The 17,951-nt window shown below is 36.3% G+C and overlaps 4 protein-coding genes across 4 annotated transcripts; 2 read left to right on the top strand and 2 right to left on the bottom strand.

Moving 5' to 3' along the window:
- The first annotated feature begins 588 nt into the window (after nt 1–588).
- LOC145910380 (charged multivesicular body protein 2a-like) lies at nt 589–3,284 on the top strand. Its single transcript, XM_082997482.1, has 4 exons — nt 589–1,294; nt 1,812–1,967; nt 2,275–2,429; nt 2,666–3,284. The coding sequence occupies exons 1-4, from the start codon at nt 1,127–1,129 to the stop codon at nt 2,862–2,864; spliced, it is 678 nt and encodes a 225-aa protein (XP_082853608.1). The 5' UTR covers nt 589–1,126; the 3' UTR covers nt 2,865–3,284.
- A 140-nt stretch (nt 3,285–3,424) lies between these two features.
- On the bottom strand, nt 3,425–4,370 carry LOC145910379 (tRNA (adenine(37)-N6)-methyltransferase-like). The gene has a single exon (XM_082997481.1). It carries the CDS (start codon nt 4,368–4,370, stop codon nt 3,483–3,485), a length of 888 nt encoding a protein of 295 aa, XP_082853607.1. The 3' UTR covers nt 3,425–3,482.
- A 60-nt stretch (nt 4,371–4,430) lies between these two features.
- LOC145910378 (putative RNA-binding protein 19) lies at nt 4,431–6,260 on the bottom strand. Its single transcript, XM_082997480.1, has one exon. It carries the CDS (start codon nt 6,237–6,239, stop codon nt 4,431–4,433), a length of 1,809 nt encoding a protein of 602 aa, XP_082853606.1. The 5' UTR covers nt 6,240–6,260.
- Nucleotides 6,261–12,864: 6,604 nt separating this feature from the next.
- Nucleotides 12,865–16,294, top strand: LOC145910489 (large ribosomal subunit protein bL28m-like). The gene is made up of 8 exons (XM_082997629.1): nt 12,865–13,045; nt 13,145–13,279; nt 13,367–13,458; nt 13,964–14,103; nt 14,166–14,321; nt 15,072–15,203; nt 15,261–15,359; nt 15,470–16,294. The coding sequence occupies exons 1-8, from the start codon at nt 12,984–12,986 to the stop codon at nt 15,599–15,601; spliced, it is 948 nt and encodes a 315-aa protein (XP_082853755.1). The 5' UTR covers nt 12,865–12,983; the 3' UTR covers nt 15,602–16,294.
- The last annotated feature ends 1,657 nt before the right edge of the window (nt 16,295–17,951 follow it).

Below are 17,951 nucleotides of genomic sequence, written 5' to 3'. Positions count from 1 at the left end.
ATGTGTGCTGAAGTTGTTCGTGCAGTTGTATGATAAGAGGCCACGGCATATATAGAGAGGCTAGTATAACAACCGATATTAGAATGTTTACGCAACAGTCATGAAGAAAATTATCAGTTGGTATGTTTGATTTATGAACATAAACACATCACCTTATTAGCCTCGTTGACAAATTCGAATTACCAACGCACCCAATATCAGCTTTTCATGCCCGATCCTAGGAAATGCGGGGGCTGAATTTCCCCTCAAAAGATTACAACAAATTTGATTTGGCCCGCATGGTTAATGCGGACCCCTTCAAAGCGCGTAACCGATTAGGCCAAATCGGTCAAATGTGCCTTGGTCTGACCCTGCAGCTTTTGCACCGTCAAAAGCCTTCTAAAAAAATCTCTCGTGTGTTCACGTGACGATTTACATGACCATTGGTCACGTGAACGTCGTCACGCTTATTGCTATGACGTCACGGAAAGAATTCCAAACTAAAACTCAAGTAGTATAAAATCTACTAAATAGGAGGTTGGGTATTTGGTAGACAGTTGATGGAACAATTTTTGCTGTTCGTTTAATCATTAAATACTGTTTTTTGTTTTAGTCCGACGGTTTTTATTATGTGGCGTTCAACTTTAAAAGTTGTGGACAATTGCTTGCATTGCCTGTAGTTTATGGCGTATTTGGTATCAAGTACTAAATCGGGGGCTATGTCATACATGGGAGACAAGGGTCCAACTCATTAAACAAAACTAGGTATGAAATTCCTGTTGCTGCCAGGCATGTTGCAATTTAAAATGTACTGCTCTTCTGGCACAAAATAAAACTAGATATATTAAACAAAATGTTTATTTCTTCTACTTTATGCAAAGGACAATTAAAGTATGCTAAGTTCATATTTGTAAAAGTCTGCTTATGTTGGTTCTTTTGCATAATACCTTTCCTAAAAATCCTGACCCTAAATACTAATTGATATTAAACTGACATTCTAATTTTGAAAAAGCTTGATCCGTTCTTTTTGTCTGACATAGTTCATGAAACATTTTGGCAGCAAACATTCCCTGTAAAATAATGTCAAGCAAGATATGCTAATTTTTTTTTACATTTTTTACTAGAAAGAAATTAACTTACTTTAAACATGGAGTGGTTGTTTGGCAAAAAAAAAACTCCCACTCAAATGCTAAGAGAAAATAAGCGATTGCTTGACAGAACCATGCGAAATCTAGATCGTGAGCGTGTCAAAATGGAAGCACAAGAAAAGAAAGTTATTGCTGATATTAAAAAAATGGCAAAGGAAGGTCAAATGGTAAGATATTTGATTTTTTATTTTATCTAGAAACTTTTTATGTTTGCAAGATTTGCATTTTTAATGTGTTAGTTGTCCGTTTTTTTATTGTATATAATGTTTTTCATTATTACTTTATTAATAGCTAGCTATGTTGAATTATAGATTGTACAAATTCCTTTTCAATTTGATATTCTTTGAATCACCTATATATATGTATATATAAAGTTACAAAATTCATGTCCTTTTAACACAGCACAAAATAATTTTATCATCTTAAAAGTTCTAAACCAATGTATTTAGTTTGATTATATACAAAAAAGTTTAATTATGTTAATAACATTTTTTAAAAGGATCGTTTTCATGCCTTCAAAATAACTTTAGATAGCCATTTTTCCATTTTATTATATTCACTTATGTGTGTTATAATTAAGGAACTTTCACAAGATAAAGTTTTTTGGTGGGGGGTATGACATACTCAGTTAGCATTAAAGGTATTCAAAATTAAAACAATTTTTATTTGCTGCATGATATTTAGGATGCTGTTAAGATAATGGCAAAAGATCTGGTTAGAACCAAGCGTTACGTAAAAAAATTCATTGTGATGAAAGCTAACATACAAGCAGTTTCCTTGAAAGTTTCAACATTACAAAGTCAAGATGCAATGATGAATGCAATGAAAGGTGTTACCAAGGTTGGTATTTTTTGTTATGATCAGTAAGGTTTTACCCCCAAACAATCAAGACTGGCAAAAATAAAATTTTAACCTGTGGTTCTCAAATAACTAGTGTTTGAAATGAATAATGCAATGGCTTTGTTTGGAGATGCAAGTAATATACAGTGAAAAAAATTATCTTTAATCTTTTTTTTGGTAGTTGAAATTATCAGGAGTTACTTCAGTTTTTGTTGTCCACCAGTTGAAAAAAGACCATTGTAATTGATTTCAGCGCAATCCATGTTTTGGTATCTAACCCACCTAAAGTCTGTTAAAATCATTTCAGGCAATGAGAACAATGAACAAACAAATGAAGATGCCACAAATACAAAAAATATTGCAAGATTTTGAAAGACAAACCGAAATGTTGGATATGAAATCAGAAATGATGGAAGATGCAATTGATGATGCTATGGAAGGCGAAGACGATGAAGAAGAAAGGTAAAAGTTGTATTCTTAGTGTGTGACAACAAACAGTTGTTTATTTATTATTTTTTTATATTAAGTAAATAGGTACAGATGTAATATAAATAACCCAGCAAGATTTTGATTTGTTATTCACACACAACAGTTAATGGTTGCTGTGGGCATGTTATTAGTTTTCTGTGTTTTTGTCCTAAAATGCAGAACCTGAATCCCAATTTTTTTTGTTTTAATTTTGTATATTTGATATATAGTGATGCAATTGTGCGACAAGTATTTGATGAACTTGGCCTTCAACTTACTGAAGAACTTGGAGGGTTGCCATCGCAGACTGGCGGTTTGGCTGGTCCATCACAAGTAAAAAATGGCCCAACTGCTGTAGCAGCTGGTGGTGAAGTGGACAGTGCTGATGCAGACTTAGAAGCACGACTTAACAATCTCAGAAGAGATTAACCAACAATCATAACAGTACAAACATTTTTACTATTCCTGCACTTGTCAAATAAACACAGCAATGCTGACAACTACATACCATAAGACATCCTGGATAAATGTTTGAGTTTTTTCTACCAATATCTTTTCTGTTGTTATCTGAGTAATTTTTATGTTGACCTTTTCTGCCAGGCTGGCCTAGTCTAGACTTAAGGTACTCATGTTTAATGATATCTTGTGCAACTTTGTAATAATTCCCCAAAAAATCTGTAAATTCTGACCTATTGAAAAACATGGAGGGAAAATTCTACTTACTTGTATGTTCTGATTTCTGTGCACTGATACAATGTTTGTTTGGGGTTTTATTGACTTATGAATGTAATTGCTTTTATCTGTATTTCATACTTTTGCTTTTACTTATTCAATAAAGTACATAGGTTCTTTGGGGTGTTACATGAATTAATATTTTCACAGAAAATGTGTTGAAAACCTAATGTTGTTTTAGTTTCGGTCAGCATTGATCAAACCAAAAGATTTGTTCATTTAAATCAAAATAATTGCATGTGAAGTCTCTACTTAGTATGACATAGTAATTTCAAGAATTTAGCAATAACATTATAAATCAAATCAAAACAAGTTTCATTTTACTAAATCCAATCCCTTTGTGGTGGCTGGAACAACACGGAGAACCTCCACTGAAGTTGGCACAGTAGTTTCATCAAACCATGCAGTTACGTGCACATTATCAATTGTTAAGTAGTATAGTCTATCATTACACTTCTGCCTTCGGTAACTGGAGCGTGGGTCAGATCTTAAAATATCTTTAACAACTTGGACAAAATCTGTTGGTTGAACATGTTTTAGTTCATGGTTTTCTTTGCTTTCTGGGTTGGAATTGACCAATTTGGTAATATTCTGCAGAGCTCTTTCTGTGAAGGTAACATCCAATGTGTCTTTGGAGGGTTTGTTTATCCAACTTGCAACACTCACATCCGAATTAGAATTGCTTGAAGGGATTGAATCATCATTTCCTGTGAGACATTTTGAAATTGATTGAACTTCTTTGGTTGGTAAAACAATAGGAGGCAAATCTAGTCCTGGCATATCGTAATCAGGTATGTAAGGTTTTATGTCCACCACAGGTGTACCATTAACAATATCCAAACCAGAGAAAAACAGGGAATCATTCTCAACTCTCTCTAGTCGAGCTAGAGTTAGCCCTATTGCATTTGGGCGATGTGGACTTCTGGTGGCAAAAACTCCTGTTTTTAAACCATCAAGTCGTGGGGGTTGCACTTTTGCCTTTACATGTTTGTTTTGATTGAGATGAAACCAAAATAAGATCCAAACATGGGAGAACTGTGACAACCCACAGAGGCTATGTTCAGGATTGTTAAAAATTGTTTTTAATATTGAAAGTTTCCCTTTTGTTGCTTGTGAAATAGATGGCTGTCTTGGTGTTCCATTTTTGCTTTGAAAGCAAGTCTCCAGATACCCAATAGGTTGAAATAGAGATTCTTTGTCCATGGTAGTTTCAGGTTATTTAATGTGCACAATGCTACAAAAAAATCTAAAATACACAAAAACTTACATTGTTGCCCATTCTAAAACTAATCTTCTGCCATACAAATGTGTGGAGTCTTTCATTGCATTAAACGCATTTAAAGCACTTTCAACAGAGACAAAGTCAACAAAGGCAAATCCCCTATGCAGGTCTCTATCCCCACCAGATTTGATTTTTCTTGGCATTCTTACAGATCTTAGTTCACCAAATGATTTGAACAGATGTTGAATTTCCTGCTGGTTGGCTTGAAAGGGAATATTCCGAACAAGAAGCTTTGTAGTCTCTGTAAATTTGTCAAGAGGTGAATGCTTTTCTTGTGCAGGCTCTAGTTTTAATTTATGCCCATCCAACAAAGAGTTGTTTAAAGATATTAGCGCTTTACTACAATCTTCAACTTTTTTATATTTCAAAAATCCATAACCGAGTGATAATAACTCTCCTGTTGATGTCCTTTTCTTCCGGGCTACACAACAAGAAAGAATTTCTCCTTGTTTATCAAAATGGGATTTTAATGCATCTTCATTGGTTTTAAAATTAATGTTTTTTACAAAAATAGTCGAACAGTTTTCTGATTGCACCATCATATCTTTTTCACAAGAATTAGGTGTAAAAATATTCATTGGTGCCCATTCAAGGTATAATGGCTTGTGATGTATTCTCCGGTAAGCTAACTTTGTAAAAGCTTGTTTTGCTATGGTGGCATCAGAGTATTCAATGATGGCTGCTATACCAGATGGAGCAAGTAGCAATCTTTCAATGGGCCCATGCTTTTCAAACATATTACGCAATGTTGTTGAAGTGACAGAAAGTGGCAAATTTTTAGCTATTATCACTGTTTTGCTCCGTTCTGCATGCTGATCTTGAAATGTGTTTATCGAAATACCATTGTTGTTTAAAAATTCCTTTGTTTCTTTTACTATTTGTGCTTCACCCAAAGCAATCCCTACTGCCGCAGTTTTACCCCCAGCACCATCAATTAAAATTTGCTTGCCACCCTTTATCTTCTCAGCAATTACATCTGCAACAGAATTAGACCCTAGAAAGAGGGTATTAAATTTACTGCTCGGAGTGCTTTGAGATGACTGCTTGTTTTTCTCTTTGTTATTGACTTTATTATCTTCCCTTTGTTTTGCTTTTTCTATATGAAGCACTCTTCCTTGAAATACAGTTCCTTTTAGATTATGTAGAGCTAATTTACAACTGGATGGCCGGGAAAAATGAACAAACCCAAACCCATTACATGTTTTTTGAGCATTAATAGGTATTTGTACAATAACAGAAGAGTCATATGATACAAACAATGCTTTCAATTCATCTTCAGTGCAGGTGCTTGCCAAATTACTTACGAACAGTTTGTCTTCAGCTACTGTATTGTTTACAGTGTTTATTTTATCTCTGTCCACATTTACTTGATTAGAATTACTTGGTGCAGAATCATTTTGCATTTTCGAATGCAAAAACTGAATGTCATTCGATGGTACCAGTTGTGCTGAATCACATTTTGTTTTTCCAACATTCTTGTCAGCTAACTTTTTTGACTTGATTTTTAAGACTGAACAAAATTCAGCATTCACTCTTTGGTTAAGCATCATTTTTTTATTTAAATACTTAAGTGCCTTTTCAGCCTCTTGTGTTGACTTATATCCAATAAACCCAAATTTTCTGAATTTTCCATCTTTTGTGTACATTAATTGGAAATCTGTAACTGTTCCCAATGATGAGAGTTCAATTTGAAAATCTTTTGAATTGATTTTTTCTGGTAAATTCTTCACAATTAGTCTAGACATATTGAATTTCCTAGGAAACCAGCTAAAAATGTACATTGTAAGCATTGCAAATGTTTGGTAAACCAATCACACTCACAAAAAAACATCACAACAACTAAACAAGAACTTTAACAAATTTCACAACAACTTACATGTAATTGTAGCACAGTTTAGAATTAATAGATGCCTAGACTCAATGCCTACAATGCCTAGGCTCAAACCTATGCGTACAATGCGTACAATGCTTACAATGCCTACAATGGTATTTTAGAGGCACCCCATTACATTTCATTCGATACTAGTATGGTATAGGATTGTTTATTTAAAAGAAGAACTTGCGACTCGGTTTGTACCAACATTTATCGACGAAAGTATATGGCGCTTATGCATATGGCTTGACGGCTTAAAAGGGCAGCGGGCGTCGGGCGACGGTCGGGTTGGCCTGAGTTATCGTTGAATTTCGCATAGCATCCTTGAGCGAATTGATTAAAGTTTGATTTCATGCGATAGTAGTGTGATATAGGATTGTTTATTCAAAAAAAGATCTTGCGACTCGGTTTGTACGAACATTTATCGAAAGTTATCAAAGAAAAATCGATATTTTTTTATGTTTTTAAACATAAATTCATATTTCTGCACTTGTCCGTTCGAATTTTTCAGATATTTTAATATCGTTTGAAAGGGTTAGGCACGTAGAATGCTCTGCTCTAAAATTTTTGCCAGCAAGTTTCGTTTTTGCAACTTATGTCATAATACGCATATCATATTCATAACCTAATATGAATATGTTTTTTTTCATCATTTTTGTATCTTTAGAAAGGTTAGCCTATGAACTTTTTCGTGTTAAATAATCATGCTGCTACCTCGTAGGGGAGCCGAGTAACCCGCGTCCAAAGTTTTGTTAACTGGCGTTTTTTTTTGTCAACTAACATCTCTCTGGTCCATTACACCTAGTTTTCGCCCACTAGATTCACACACACACAGACTACAGATTTCTATGTCACATGGGCTTACATGCGGATAAAGTCTGGTGAAAACTTGGTGACTCCGAATGTATATGCTCATGGAGATCAGTGGGAAAATGAACCCTCTTGTAAAATGCTGCTCAATAACGTGAAATGTTTTGCGAAAAAACATTTTTCGATTTTGCCAGCATTACAATTGTTAAAAAGCGCACCAGTCAACAAAACTTTGGACGTGCTTAACTCAGCCGTCTTACAAAGTAGCAACTTGATTTTTCGCACGCCTTTATTCTGAAGTTTTATTAGACCACAGTATACTCTTAGAGTATACTATCAGACGCTTTACCGACACTTTCCGCTTCATAGGATTTTTTTAAAATCTCAGTATCTGTCAAGGATAGAGTGGAGAATAGCGTGAAAGTAATAAAAAACGGTAGAGATCCCACGTATTCCATCAGAATGAACTGAAACACGGGTGGTTTTAAGCTTTTTTGCATTGCCGGTGACGTCACTTTTAATCAAGTGCCAAACCACTTTCCGCTTCATATCTCAGTATTTGTCAAGGATAGAGTGCCGAATAGCGTGAAAGTAAAAAAAAGATCCCACGTTTCCATCAGAATGATTTCACTTTAAACAAGGGCTTTTTTACTTTTTTGCGATTTTTAAGGAGGCCCAACGCTCCACCAGATGAGCTGTACAGGATCGCAACGATTAGAGAAGTCCGATTTTGGCCAATTCACTGTTTCGTGCACAAATTGCCTGGCAAAATTTTCATTTACGATATCCACCATTGTAATCAAACAACACAGAAATGTTTTCATTGCATGCTCTCAATACCATAGCTGCTAAATGAGGGTTTTCGCATTGTGACGATCCTGTATTGTCATGCGATATCATGAAACGTTTCTGCGATTCTTATCATATTATCAGCAAGGTAAGTTTCCCACGTTCATCAACCATCGATATAGCCTTTGAGGTACTTAATATTATCCGATTGGAAGTTTATATTGACGAATGGTAGTGGCAAAATCGTCGGACTCTAACGTTATTTCCATACCGACATTAACATCCTTTGCAACACTTCTTAATTAAATATGCCAATTGCCCATGCTGGTTGACTTGAATCGATATTGTGCATGTTTAATTTCGATTTACGTCGCTGTATAAAGTATGTTGATACACATACCAAACGCGTTTGTTAGTCTTTTCATAAACACGCCTAACCTTGCGAATATGTACATGTAACCATCATTTATGTTGACTTCCTTTTAATACGAAGGTTGCTCAGATTTATATTTCGCCTTGTAAAGGGCGTCATCAGTTTCCGTGGATTGCAAAACACATATAAGCAATGTGATAAACATTTGAAACATAGGTCCAGCAAGTATCAAACCTTTTACTCAGCACTCTTGATACGGTATTCGATCGACAGCCTGCCAGGGTAGCTTGGTTCCATTATCCAGTAAGGTTTGAACAAATGATTTTTTCTCTCGTTTGTTTTCCTTTTTGTATTGCGAATGTGCATGATCGCCATTAGGCCTATTATTAGCATTACGCACACCTTTATCGTCATTTTTGCGTGTAAAACGTACTGTGAACACACACTATTTCTCAGACCTTCTTTTCACATACTGACGTACATCCCTATATTAGGGTTGAGTACTTTGTAGCGTCATTCGGTTTAAATTGCGGTCGTGTGATGCAAACCGCCTTTGACATATGGATTATTGTTTTAAGGGTGAAAATGTACCCGCAATCGCGTTGATAAGAATTTGCATTGACACTCACCAAGCCGCATGTGGGACAAATGTCAAAGCTGGAAGCTGCATTGATAAAAATTTGTCATCGCATTCCATCGTTCGGGGAGTTTGTTTGTGACAGGGATACTTCATTCTACGTAATGGGCCGGGGCTTTATTACCCTAATTTTAATTCATGCCCACTGTCTTTCTCTCACAATATCGCATATCACGAGACTATATGTTTATACGGTAACGCTTTTCGCCCTTTCTGACCGTTCTATTTGATTCTAAATATATTCCATTTTATTTGAATCCATTCTTATTTTATGCTATTTGGTTACATTTCATCAATAAACAATTATACCCATCTGCTTGCATCTTAGCCAAGTGCACTGGTGAACGGACAATTTAAAGGCAATTAGCCAGCATTATCATCCTGACAAATTGCAACTTCACTTTTAAACCCTAAACGAATATTATGTTGTTTTGGACATACTGTTGGCCAGGCTTTAAATAACGAGCACCTTATTTCATCGCCGCTTTCTTCCTCTTGCTGAAAGTCACGCCACACCGCATAAGCCAATTACAAGGTCATGCATTCCAAAATCACAGTTCCAATTGTTACGAAACAAACAGCTGACATGTTGTTGTCGTATGAATTCCTCAAGTTTTGTTACACTTTGTTTATACGTATGGTAAACTTTTGTGCCAGTGAAGAGAGGGGTGTTTAGATATAACTCATTCAGCGCATACCATTTTTGTTGTCGAGTTGAATATTCTTTCCATTTTCCAAGGAAACTAATATAACAAACCATCAGCTACTATTATCAACATTTTATAAGTCTGCAACATCTACTGCTGAATATTTACACTGTAGAAAAAGATCTAAGTACGCATCAACAGACGAAGATCAACTTAGCATTTCAAAAGAATTGATCCACGCTACGTGAAGAAGAACGCCACCTGTCCATTACAACGCAGGGATCTGCGGCAAGCAGACCTGTTACCTCCATGCTAAAGGTTCACAACTTCCTTCCGTGTCGTTGGTGACCGATAGCAATGGGAGGAACATTGTCTGCCCTTAGGTAGTATCGTCTCCCAATGAACATTTTGCTTTAAATGCGATATCTATTCCAGGTGAAAAAATCGGACACGGCGCTGAGGAGATTGTGTACGGGAATAGATTCGAACCAGTCGATATCATCATCCTGGCTCTTGGCACCAAGACGTGGCTCCCCGACGTGCTGAACACCATCACCACAGCATCGGGGCGGAGTATCAACAGTTGATAGAGGTTTGTCAACAGAAGTACGCACAATGCCAGGTCGGTAGAAAGAATACTGTAATTGGCATCTACAGCAGTACAATATGTGGATTTTTTTAATTCTTGACAGATTGTTGTAGCTGGCATTCTGCCGCAGACTGGATTCCATGAACGTTGTGTTTATGGCGCCAACCACGTACTTCGAAACCTCGCAGTCGAATACGAATTGACCTTCCTTGATTTTAACATCTCAGACGACCCGGAGAACTGGAGCGACAACCTTCATCTGTCGGACGTCGGGCTGCGCCATTACATGGACAGTCTGGAAGCTCATGTCCATACTCTTCTTGCTGTTACTGATGCCACAGGTTCAATTTCAATAAGTAGAGTAGTATATTATTATGTCTGCAGGCTTCGACTTTTTCCTAGTAAGGCCAATCGTTGTTCGACCTAAGGTTTCTGTGACGTATAAACGTATTTGTGTCTGACGCATCTCGAGAGTCAGAACTTCGGTTTTAAATAGTTCGCTTAACAGATAACCGATTTCGTGTCAAAGCAAGGAGCTTAATCTGAAAGTTTTGGGGTGGTTGATATTTGGCTAGGCCGTTTTACATATTGTACAATTTTCATTGCAAGTTCATAAGTGTGACACATTGTGATTAGAAGGGAAAATGTATGAGATCCTATGAAGCGGAAAGTGGTTTGGTACTTGGTTGAAAGTGACGTTACCGGCAATGCAAAAAAGCGCAAAAACACCCGTGTTTCAGGTCATTCTGATGGAATACGTGGGATCTCCACCGATTTTTATTACATTCACACTATTCTGCACTCTATCTCTGACAGATACTGAGATTTAAAAAAAATCCTATGAAGCGGAGGTGGTTTGGCACTTGATTAAAAGTGACGTCACCGGCAATGCAAAAAAGCGCAAAAACACCCGTGTTTCAGGTCGTTCTGATGGAATACGTGAGATCTCCACCGATTTTTATTACTTTCACGCTATTCTACACTCTATCCTTGACAGATACTGAGATTTAAAGAAAATCCTATGAAGCGGAAAGTGGTTTGGCACTTGATTGAAAGTGACGTCACCGGCAATGCAAAACAGCGCAAAAACACCCGTGTTTCAGGTCATTCTGATGGAATACCTGGGATCTCTACCGATTTTTATTACTTTCACGCTATTCTCCACTCTATCCTTGACAGATACTGAGATTTTAAAAAAATCCTATGAAGCAGAAAGTGGTTTGGCACTTGATTGAAAGTGACGTCACCGGCAATGCAAAAAAGCACAAAAAGATCCGCATTTCAGGTCATTTTGAATATAAACTTGGGAATTCTACAGAGGTATTGGTACGAAATGATTAACAAGTGAAATATTTTGCAAAATAATGCTTACTGGTATGATATATACCCACAATAAACTCCTTTGTATAAGTTAAACCTTCTTGTGCAATGCTGCTCATTAATGCGGAACGCATTTCGCGAAACAATAATTTTGGGTTCTGCCAGAATGGCATCAGTAAAATAAGCACTAACATGTTGTTTCATATGCTCTTAGCTACATTTAGGGCGATTTTGAAACAATTCCTTAGTTCGGAACATTTTCAAATATGTCGTCAAAGTTGTCGCATTGAATGCGCACTTGCGTAGGTTGATCGCAGCTACATGTCACATGGCCCCCTGTCGGACTGAAAGTTATTTCGTTGGCATACGAGCTACCGGTGTAAAAAATAAGCACTAACGTGTTGTTCCATATGCTCTTAGCTACATTTAGGGCGATTTTAAAAAAATTCCTTAGTTCGGAACATTTTCAAATATGTCGTCAAAGTTGTCGCATTGAATGCGCACTTGCGTAGGTTGATCGCAGCTGCATGTCACATGGCCCCTGTCGGACTCAAAGTTATTTCGTTGGCATACGAGCTACCGGTGTAAAAAATAAGCACTGACGTGTTGTTCAATATGCTCTTAGCTACATTTAGGGCGATTTTAAAAAAATTCCTTAGTTCGGAACATTTTCAAATATGTCGTCAAAGTTGTCGCATTGAATACGCACTTGCGTAGGTTGATCACAGCTGCATGTCACATGGCCCCTGTCGGACTTAAAGTTATTTCGTTGGCATACGAGCTACCGGTGTAAAAAATAAACACTGACGTGTTGTTCAATATGCTCTTAGCTACATTTAGGGCAATTTAAAAAAAATTCCTTAGTTCGGAACATTTTCAAATATGTCGTTAAATTTGTCGCATTGAATGCGCACTTGCGTAGGTTGATCGCAGCTGCATGTCACATGGCCCCTTGTCGGACTTAAAGTTGTTTCGTTGGCATACGAGCTACCGGTGTAAAAAATAAACACTGACGTGTTGTTCAATATGCTCTTAGCTACATTTAGGGCGATTTTTAAAAAATTTCTCAGTTCGGAACATTTTCAAATATGTCGTCAAAGTTGTCACTGTATTTGTGCCATACTTCACAGTTGATAGGTGATAAAAAATATAGATATTGTTTTAAAAGTATTGCTGACTTTGTTGGTTGAAATGCTTGTTTTTTTACGCATGGTTTGTTTTTGTCACGAGTCAATGCATTATTTGTGTGAACGCAATCGTCTGAAGTCGTACTCACTGATGCGTGAAATAATTTCGGTTTTAGCCGATTTCCATTTCGCCGAAATGACGGTGGTGTGTTTGACCTGTATATTTGTTTTTCGAATTTGTGTTGTTTCAGTCTAGGCTTTCTGTAATTTGTTCCTTATTACGTAGGAAGTATAATAATATCATAATAAACACATGTTTAGCGCACACCAAATCCATGTAACCCAGTGTACGCATGATCTTCTCATAAAATGAAAAAGAAAACTTTAGGCACACGAATCATAGGAAGGTTTGGATACAAAGCTCCTCCAAGGTTAGTGCCATACATGATAAAAAAGTTTAACTCAGTTCCAATTTTCAAAACTGTTTGCCATACTATTGAATTATCACTTTTAATAATATTCTGTCATAGACTATATGCACCTCATTTACCGATTAAAAAGGCTCAACTACCTGTCTATCGACCTACCCGAGGAACTTTTGTTCATAATGTGCCAAGAAATGACTTTTTATGTAACCTTGCTTTAAAGTATCCCATTTACCAGAGGTAAGACTTTTACTTTTTGATCTGAATGCAAAATTGACTTATATAAATGAGACTTGGTGGTTTGTATTTAATTTATTTGTTTAATAGATTACCAAAGTTTTGGAGAGACGAATATGAACTCAAGCGACCAATATTGCATCAAGTTGTTAAAGAAGGCAGTAAAAGGCCACAACATGAAGGTGTCATTTGTGTTATGTCATTTGTTTTAAACCTCTCTCTTTCTTTTACCCAACTCAAAGTAGGCCTTAGTGCCCCTTTGTGTGATTTACCATTGTAAAAGGGGCCCTGAGAAACATGGTCAGTTTAGCATGTAGTGGTCACAACTGTAATGTGACCTATGATATCAGGTTAAATTGAATTTATATGTTTTGAGTGTAATTTTTTTTATATTAGCAAAGTGGAGCCAATAATATTATTTCCCAGAACTGCAGACAGATGGCCACTGCCACTGTTTCGACCTTTAGTCACCAAAGTCTTATGTATTGAATTAAAGTTAAAGAAGCTGGTTTTGTTTTATCTACCACTGACCATCATATTGATAGTTTGGTAATAAAAATCCAAAATACATTTGCAAACATTAAGGGGCAAATCAACAAGCTCTCAAGGGTGGTTGACCAATAGATTTGTGTTATACAGACCCAAAGACTTCTCTATGATTGTTTGTGAACCAGTGTGTTTTTGTAGGGTTGTGGTTCAATGATAATGGAAAAATCAAAAGAGTTTATAACTACCCAGTAAAGACTCACTATCCACCACATTCTGATGATCAAATATGGGCAGGGGAAGGTGTAATTTTTGGATTTAAGCCTGCAAAAGGAGATATAGCAAGTGTTTTAGCTCTTTTTGGTAAAGTTTAAAACATCTGTTATAATTTTTATTTATTTAGAACAATCCTGTGAAGTATCCACGTGAATGGTATCCATCTTTGTTAACAAAAACATTTTATAGTGAAATTTTGAACCGACAAATATCTACTAAATTCACGATGCGGGCACTTGACCTGATTGATGAATCTTTTGGCTTTGATAATTTTGTGCTGAAGGTAAGTTTTTTAGCAACTTTGTCTTGTGTAAAAATTTTTTTGTCATTCAAGCCGTATAAGTCCAAATCAAAAGTTTGCAAGCTTTTGGGTGCTATATGCCAGTTTATAATTTATGTCAAAATGGTTATGACTCCATGTGCCAGCATATATGCACACATCAAAATATATATTTTAATCACCACTGTGTTGTAACCGACCCATTATATTTTAATTGGCAAATTCATACAATTTACAGATATTCGGCCTCGAAGTAATTACAGTCTGCATTTTTCACATAAAAGTTTACCCCTATGCTTTGCTATGCATCATCAATTGCTTTGTGACAACCTCACTTAATTATTATAGAGGACTACAACATATGTGTTTGACACCAGCGAAACATATTTTAATAGAAATACTTAGCCTTGCAGACATTGAAATATTCCCTTCTTGGTCTGATTGAGGTTTTGGTCGTAAAACAGCCCTGCTTAATTGAAAAAAATGCTTAATTGCTGCTTAATTGAAAACCTGCTGAATTGAAAAAAATTCCTTTACGAATGACGGTCCCTTTTGCTTGCATCTAATGCAATGGGTTTCACAAATGGTGACTTTTTTAAGAATAGAATTGTGGTTTTGTTGTTGTACATGATGTACAATTGTCCTAAATAAAGATTTTTTAGTTGTACAATGCTGAATTACTCAAGCTTATTGTTGAAATTAGTAGCTCAAAAATACTTGCCCTGGTCAATGTTGTATTTATTTATTGTGTAGACTCCAAGTAAGATTCTACAAAGGTTTGGTAGTTCTTTAAAAAGGGAAATGCTAATAAAACTAGCAAAAAGTGAAACTGATCTGTACCCTGATAATCCACAAAAGAGAAAGATAATTTTCGAAAAATATAAGGTATTTATTTTTTTGAAATAAATTGATTAAAAAAGTTCATTTGCAATAATTACACAGAAGTTCAAAGTTCCTCTAGAGCAAGCAGAGTGGACTGGTCTAACTTTAATTGAGGCAATGCATAAACAGTGGGAACATGAAAAGGAAGCTGGGTTGAACGTAAGTTTGATTAAATGTGATGTATTTCATGATTAACTAAACGTGTGTTGATAAAATATGAAGTTTGCAGCCCCTGGTGTGCATTTACTAATATATTTTGTGCGGAACAGACGCCATTATTGGAAATATTTACGAAAGAACTAAAGGCCAAACTTGGAAGTTCACAATCCTCTGAAGAATCCATACAAGTGTTTGACATGGCGCAGATAAAAGAAACGAAGGAAAATATTTCGAAACAATAATACAAAATTTACATAGGTTTTACTGTGCACAAATGTTATAACTTAGTGCTAACAAAAAAATGCCAAAAAGGCCCACAAACACAAGGGGAAAACTGCGGCCATGTCCTATCATTGGCCTACGCTAATTAAGGCCCACCATTTTGAAAGATTTTGCCATTGGAATTTCGACACAGGAGAAGGTAATTGGAAACATTTAAAAACCCCACTTTTTGGATACAAATTGTTTTTGACAAATGTGCATTGTAATTCACAACAGTTCACCGCTGTATCCTAATTTTGAAACTGTTCGGAATACCCTACATGTGCAGGTTTTATCACTTGTGTTAAGACGCGATGCACATGTCGCAACGTCGCAAGCCATGTTGACCAAACAAAATACAACTTTCCGTAAGTCCGCTGCACAACTGACCACTCCTCGTTCGGTTTGTCGCGCGCCTATTCATAGTTCTGGCATTTATCCACAAAATCAGACGTAACAAATATTTGCACCTTATTCCTTTAACTTCGTAAATGTTAAACCTATTTGGCTAGGAAGGTGGAACAATAGTTTGTAAACCGAAACTAATTCTGTGAAATTACCTTATTTTCTTTGTATGCTTATAACTAAGACGACTGTGGACCTTTTTTAAACTAATCTTATAGATGTGCGAAATAATAAGGATATTTCAATATTCAGCCGAATTCGAATATAAACGGCCAATGCCATATTGCAACGTGGTTAGCTCGAATTTTGAAACAACAGTGCTCGAATTATTGTGAGGTTTGTTCACGAAGACGCAACACGGGGTTGCGTAAAACAAACTCCAGCAAGAAAGTATAAAGGAAACTTGAAGTAAGATAAAGTCACTACAGCAAAAAAATAAACCGTTATTTGCAGCGATGAAAGAAGTGTTTAAGCTGCAAATATCTTCTAAAATGTGAGACGTCATTACATACTCGGCCGAATCCGAGTCTATTTCGTTTTGGCACATCCCTATTATATAATGTTTTTAGGCTACTGGTCTGTTATTCTTTTTGGTTTCGTAAGTAAAAAATGACAATCGTAGGCCAGTGGTTGCAAACATGGATGTCAGCGCTGTGGGTTGCCATTTGTAATAGTCAGTGGTGCCGCGAGCATTGCACTGGTAGTCCCCAACCTTTTTATCATGGACCCTTTTAACAAAATCATTAAGGCTTTGGACCCCAATCCAAAATTTTCGAACCCAGGGTTTAAAAGGAGTTTACCTTTCCCTAACAAAAAATAGCGCGGCCATTTCAAGGAGGAAAAATCAAAGACCACTCGACCCGTATACCGAGTAAATAATCTGACTTATTTTGCCGAAAGGTTTGCTTAATATCATATCCTCTGTTTTAATTAGCTTAAAAAATTGTGATGCATACGGGAGGAATGCTGCAAATATAAACTTTAGAGTCGATAGTAACGATCGTAAGCAATGATCATGAAAAGTAGCTATTCAATATCCTAATCAGTGTCAAAAAGTCGAGAGACACGTAGCCTATACAGTTAAACAATTTTGTGTTCGATCCCGCGTTATATAATGTGAAAAGGTGAACGGTATTCGCAATACGTGAGTTCAACGTAAATCTAATACTTTTTTGTCTGCTTTTTCGTTACTACATGGGTAAAAGAACGTATAATCCACTCTTGGACTACCGGTATAAAAGGGATTCCTAGTGGACCTAGTCGCGGCTAAAACGTACACAACTTTAGCGGCGAAATTTATTTTGCTACAATCCTTATTAGCTGAGCTATTTTTTCTTTTTGCCTTTTTTCGATGGTTTTCCTTTTTCCTCTCCCTTTACTCCGATGGGATATGTGTAGGCTGACATGGGCACTGTGCTGAAGTACGAGAACAAGTAAGGTCTGAAAACAAATCGAAATGGTCACACTCGTATAAACACTATATGCTTGGTGGTTTATAGTTCTGTGGTTAACTGCGGAAGTCTTTCCGGTGGTAAACTCGAGCAACTTACTTAAATTTTCAAGAATTGAGACAAAATACTGTAATTTGGGAGAACTTTTAGATTATGGAATGGCGATCATTGTATGGTATTAGCTTTTATTCGGGGTACACCTCATTAGAACTATTAATTGCGTTTATATTAATTTTTTGTTTTATTTTCAACTTTGGGCTAATATTCTGATCATTGTATATTTTTTAGATATACAGTTACATAATTTGTCGCTTTCGACCGTTATGAAGTTTAAGGTGATAGTTATAGCTATGCCACTATAGCTATTCATTTACATTTGCAGGTGAGTTTTAAATCGGTCTTTGTTCAATTTAAGTCCATTTTGCTGTGACGAGACACATCATTTCAGAGACGCATCTAGGTATTTGTCAGCTTG

The sequence above is a fragment of the Ascidia mentula genome, chromosome 8, assembly GCF_947561715.1.
Source record: "Ascidia mentula chromosome 8, kaAscMent1.1, whole genome shotgun sequence".
In the NCBI taxonomy this organism is placed as follows: Eukaryota; Metazoa; Chordata; class Ascidiacea; order Phlebobranchia; family Ascidiidae; genus Ascidia; species Ascidia mentula.
Note: the sequence above shows the minus strand (reverse complement) of the source record. Positions and strands in the feature narration are given on the sequence as shown.

Excerpts from the sequence above, each read along its gene's own strand:
- LOC145910380 (XM_082997482.1), top strand. The coding sequence starts at position 1,127 with ATGGAGTGGTTGTTTGGCAAAAAAAAAACTCCCACTCAAATGCTAAGA. Across the intron at positions 1,968-2,274 it reads CAATGAAAGGTGTTACCAAG|GCAATGAGAACAATGAACAA; the intron begins GTTGGTATTTTT and ends AAATCATTTCAG. Across the intron at positions 2,430-2,665 it reads GAAGACGATGAAGAAGAAAG|TGATGCAATTGTGCGACAAG; the intron begins GTAAAAGTTGTA and ends TTTGATATATAG.
- LOC145910379 (XM_082997481.1), bottom strand. The coding sequence starts at position 4,370 with ATGGACAAAGAATCTCTATTTCAACCTATTGGGTATCTGGAGACTTGC.
- LOC145910378 (XM_082997480.1), bottom strand. The coding sequence starts at position 6,239 with ATGCTTACAATGTACATTTTTAGCTGGTTTCCTAGGAAATTCAATATG.
- LOC145910489 (XM_082997629.1), top strand. The coding sequence starts at position 12,984 with ATGAAAAAGAAAACTTTAGGCACACGAATCATAGGAAGGTTTGGATAC. Across the intron at positions 13,459-13,963 it reads TAAAAGGCCACAACATGAAG|GGTTGTGGTTCAATGATAAT; the intron begins GTGTCATTTGTG and ends GTGTTTTTGTAG. Across the intron at positions 14,104-14,165 it reads AGCCTGCAAAAGGAGATATA|AACAATCCTGTGAAGTATCC; the intron begins GCAAGTGTTTTA and ends TTATTTATTTAG.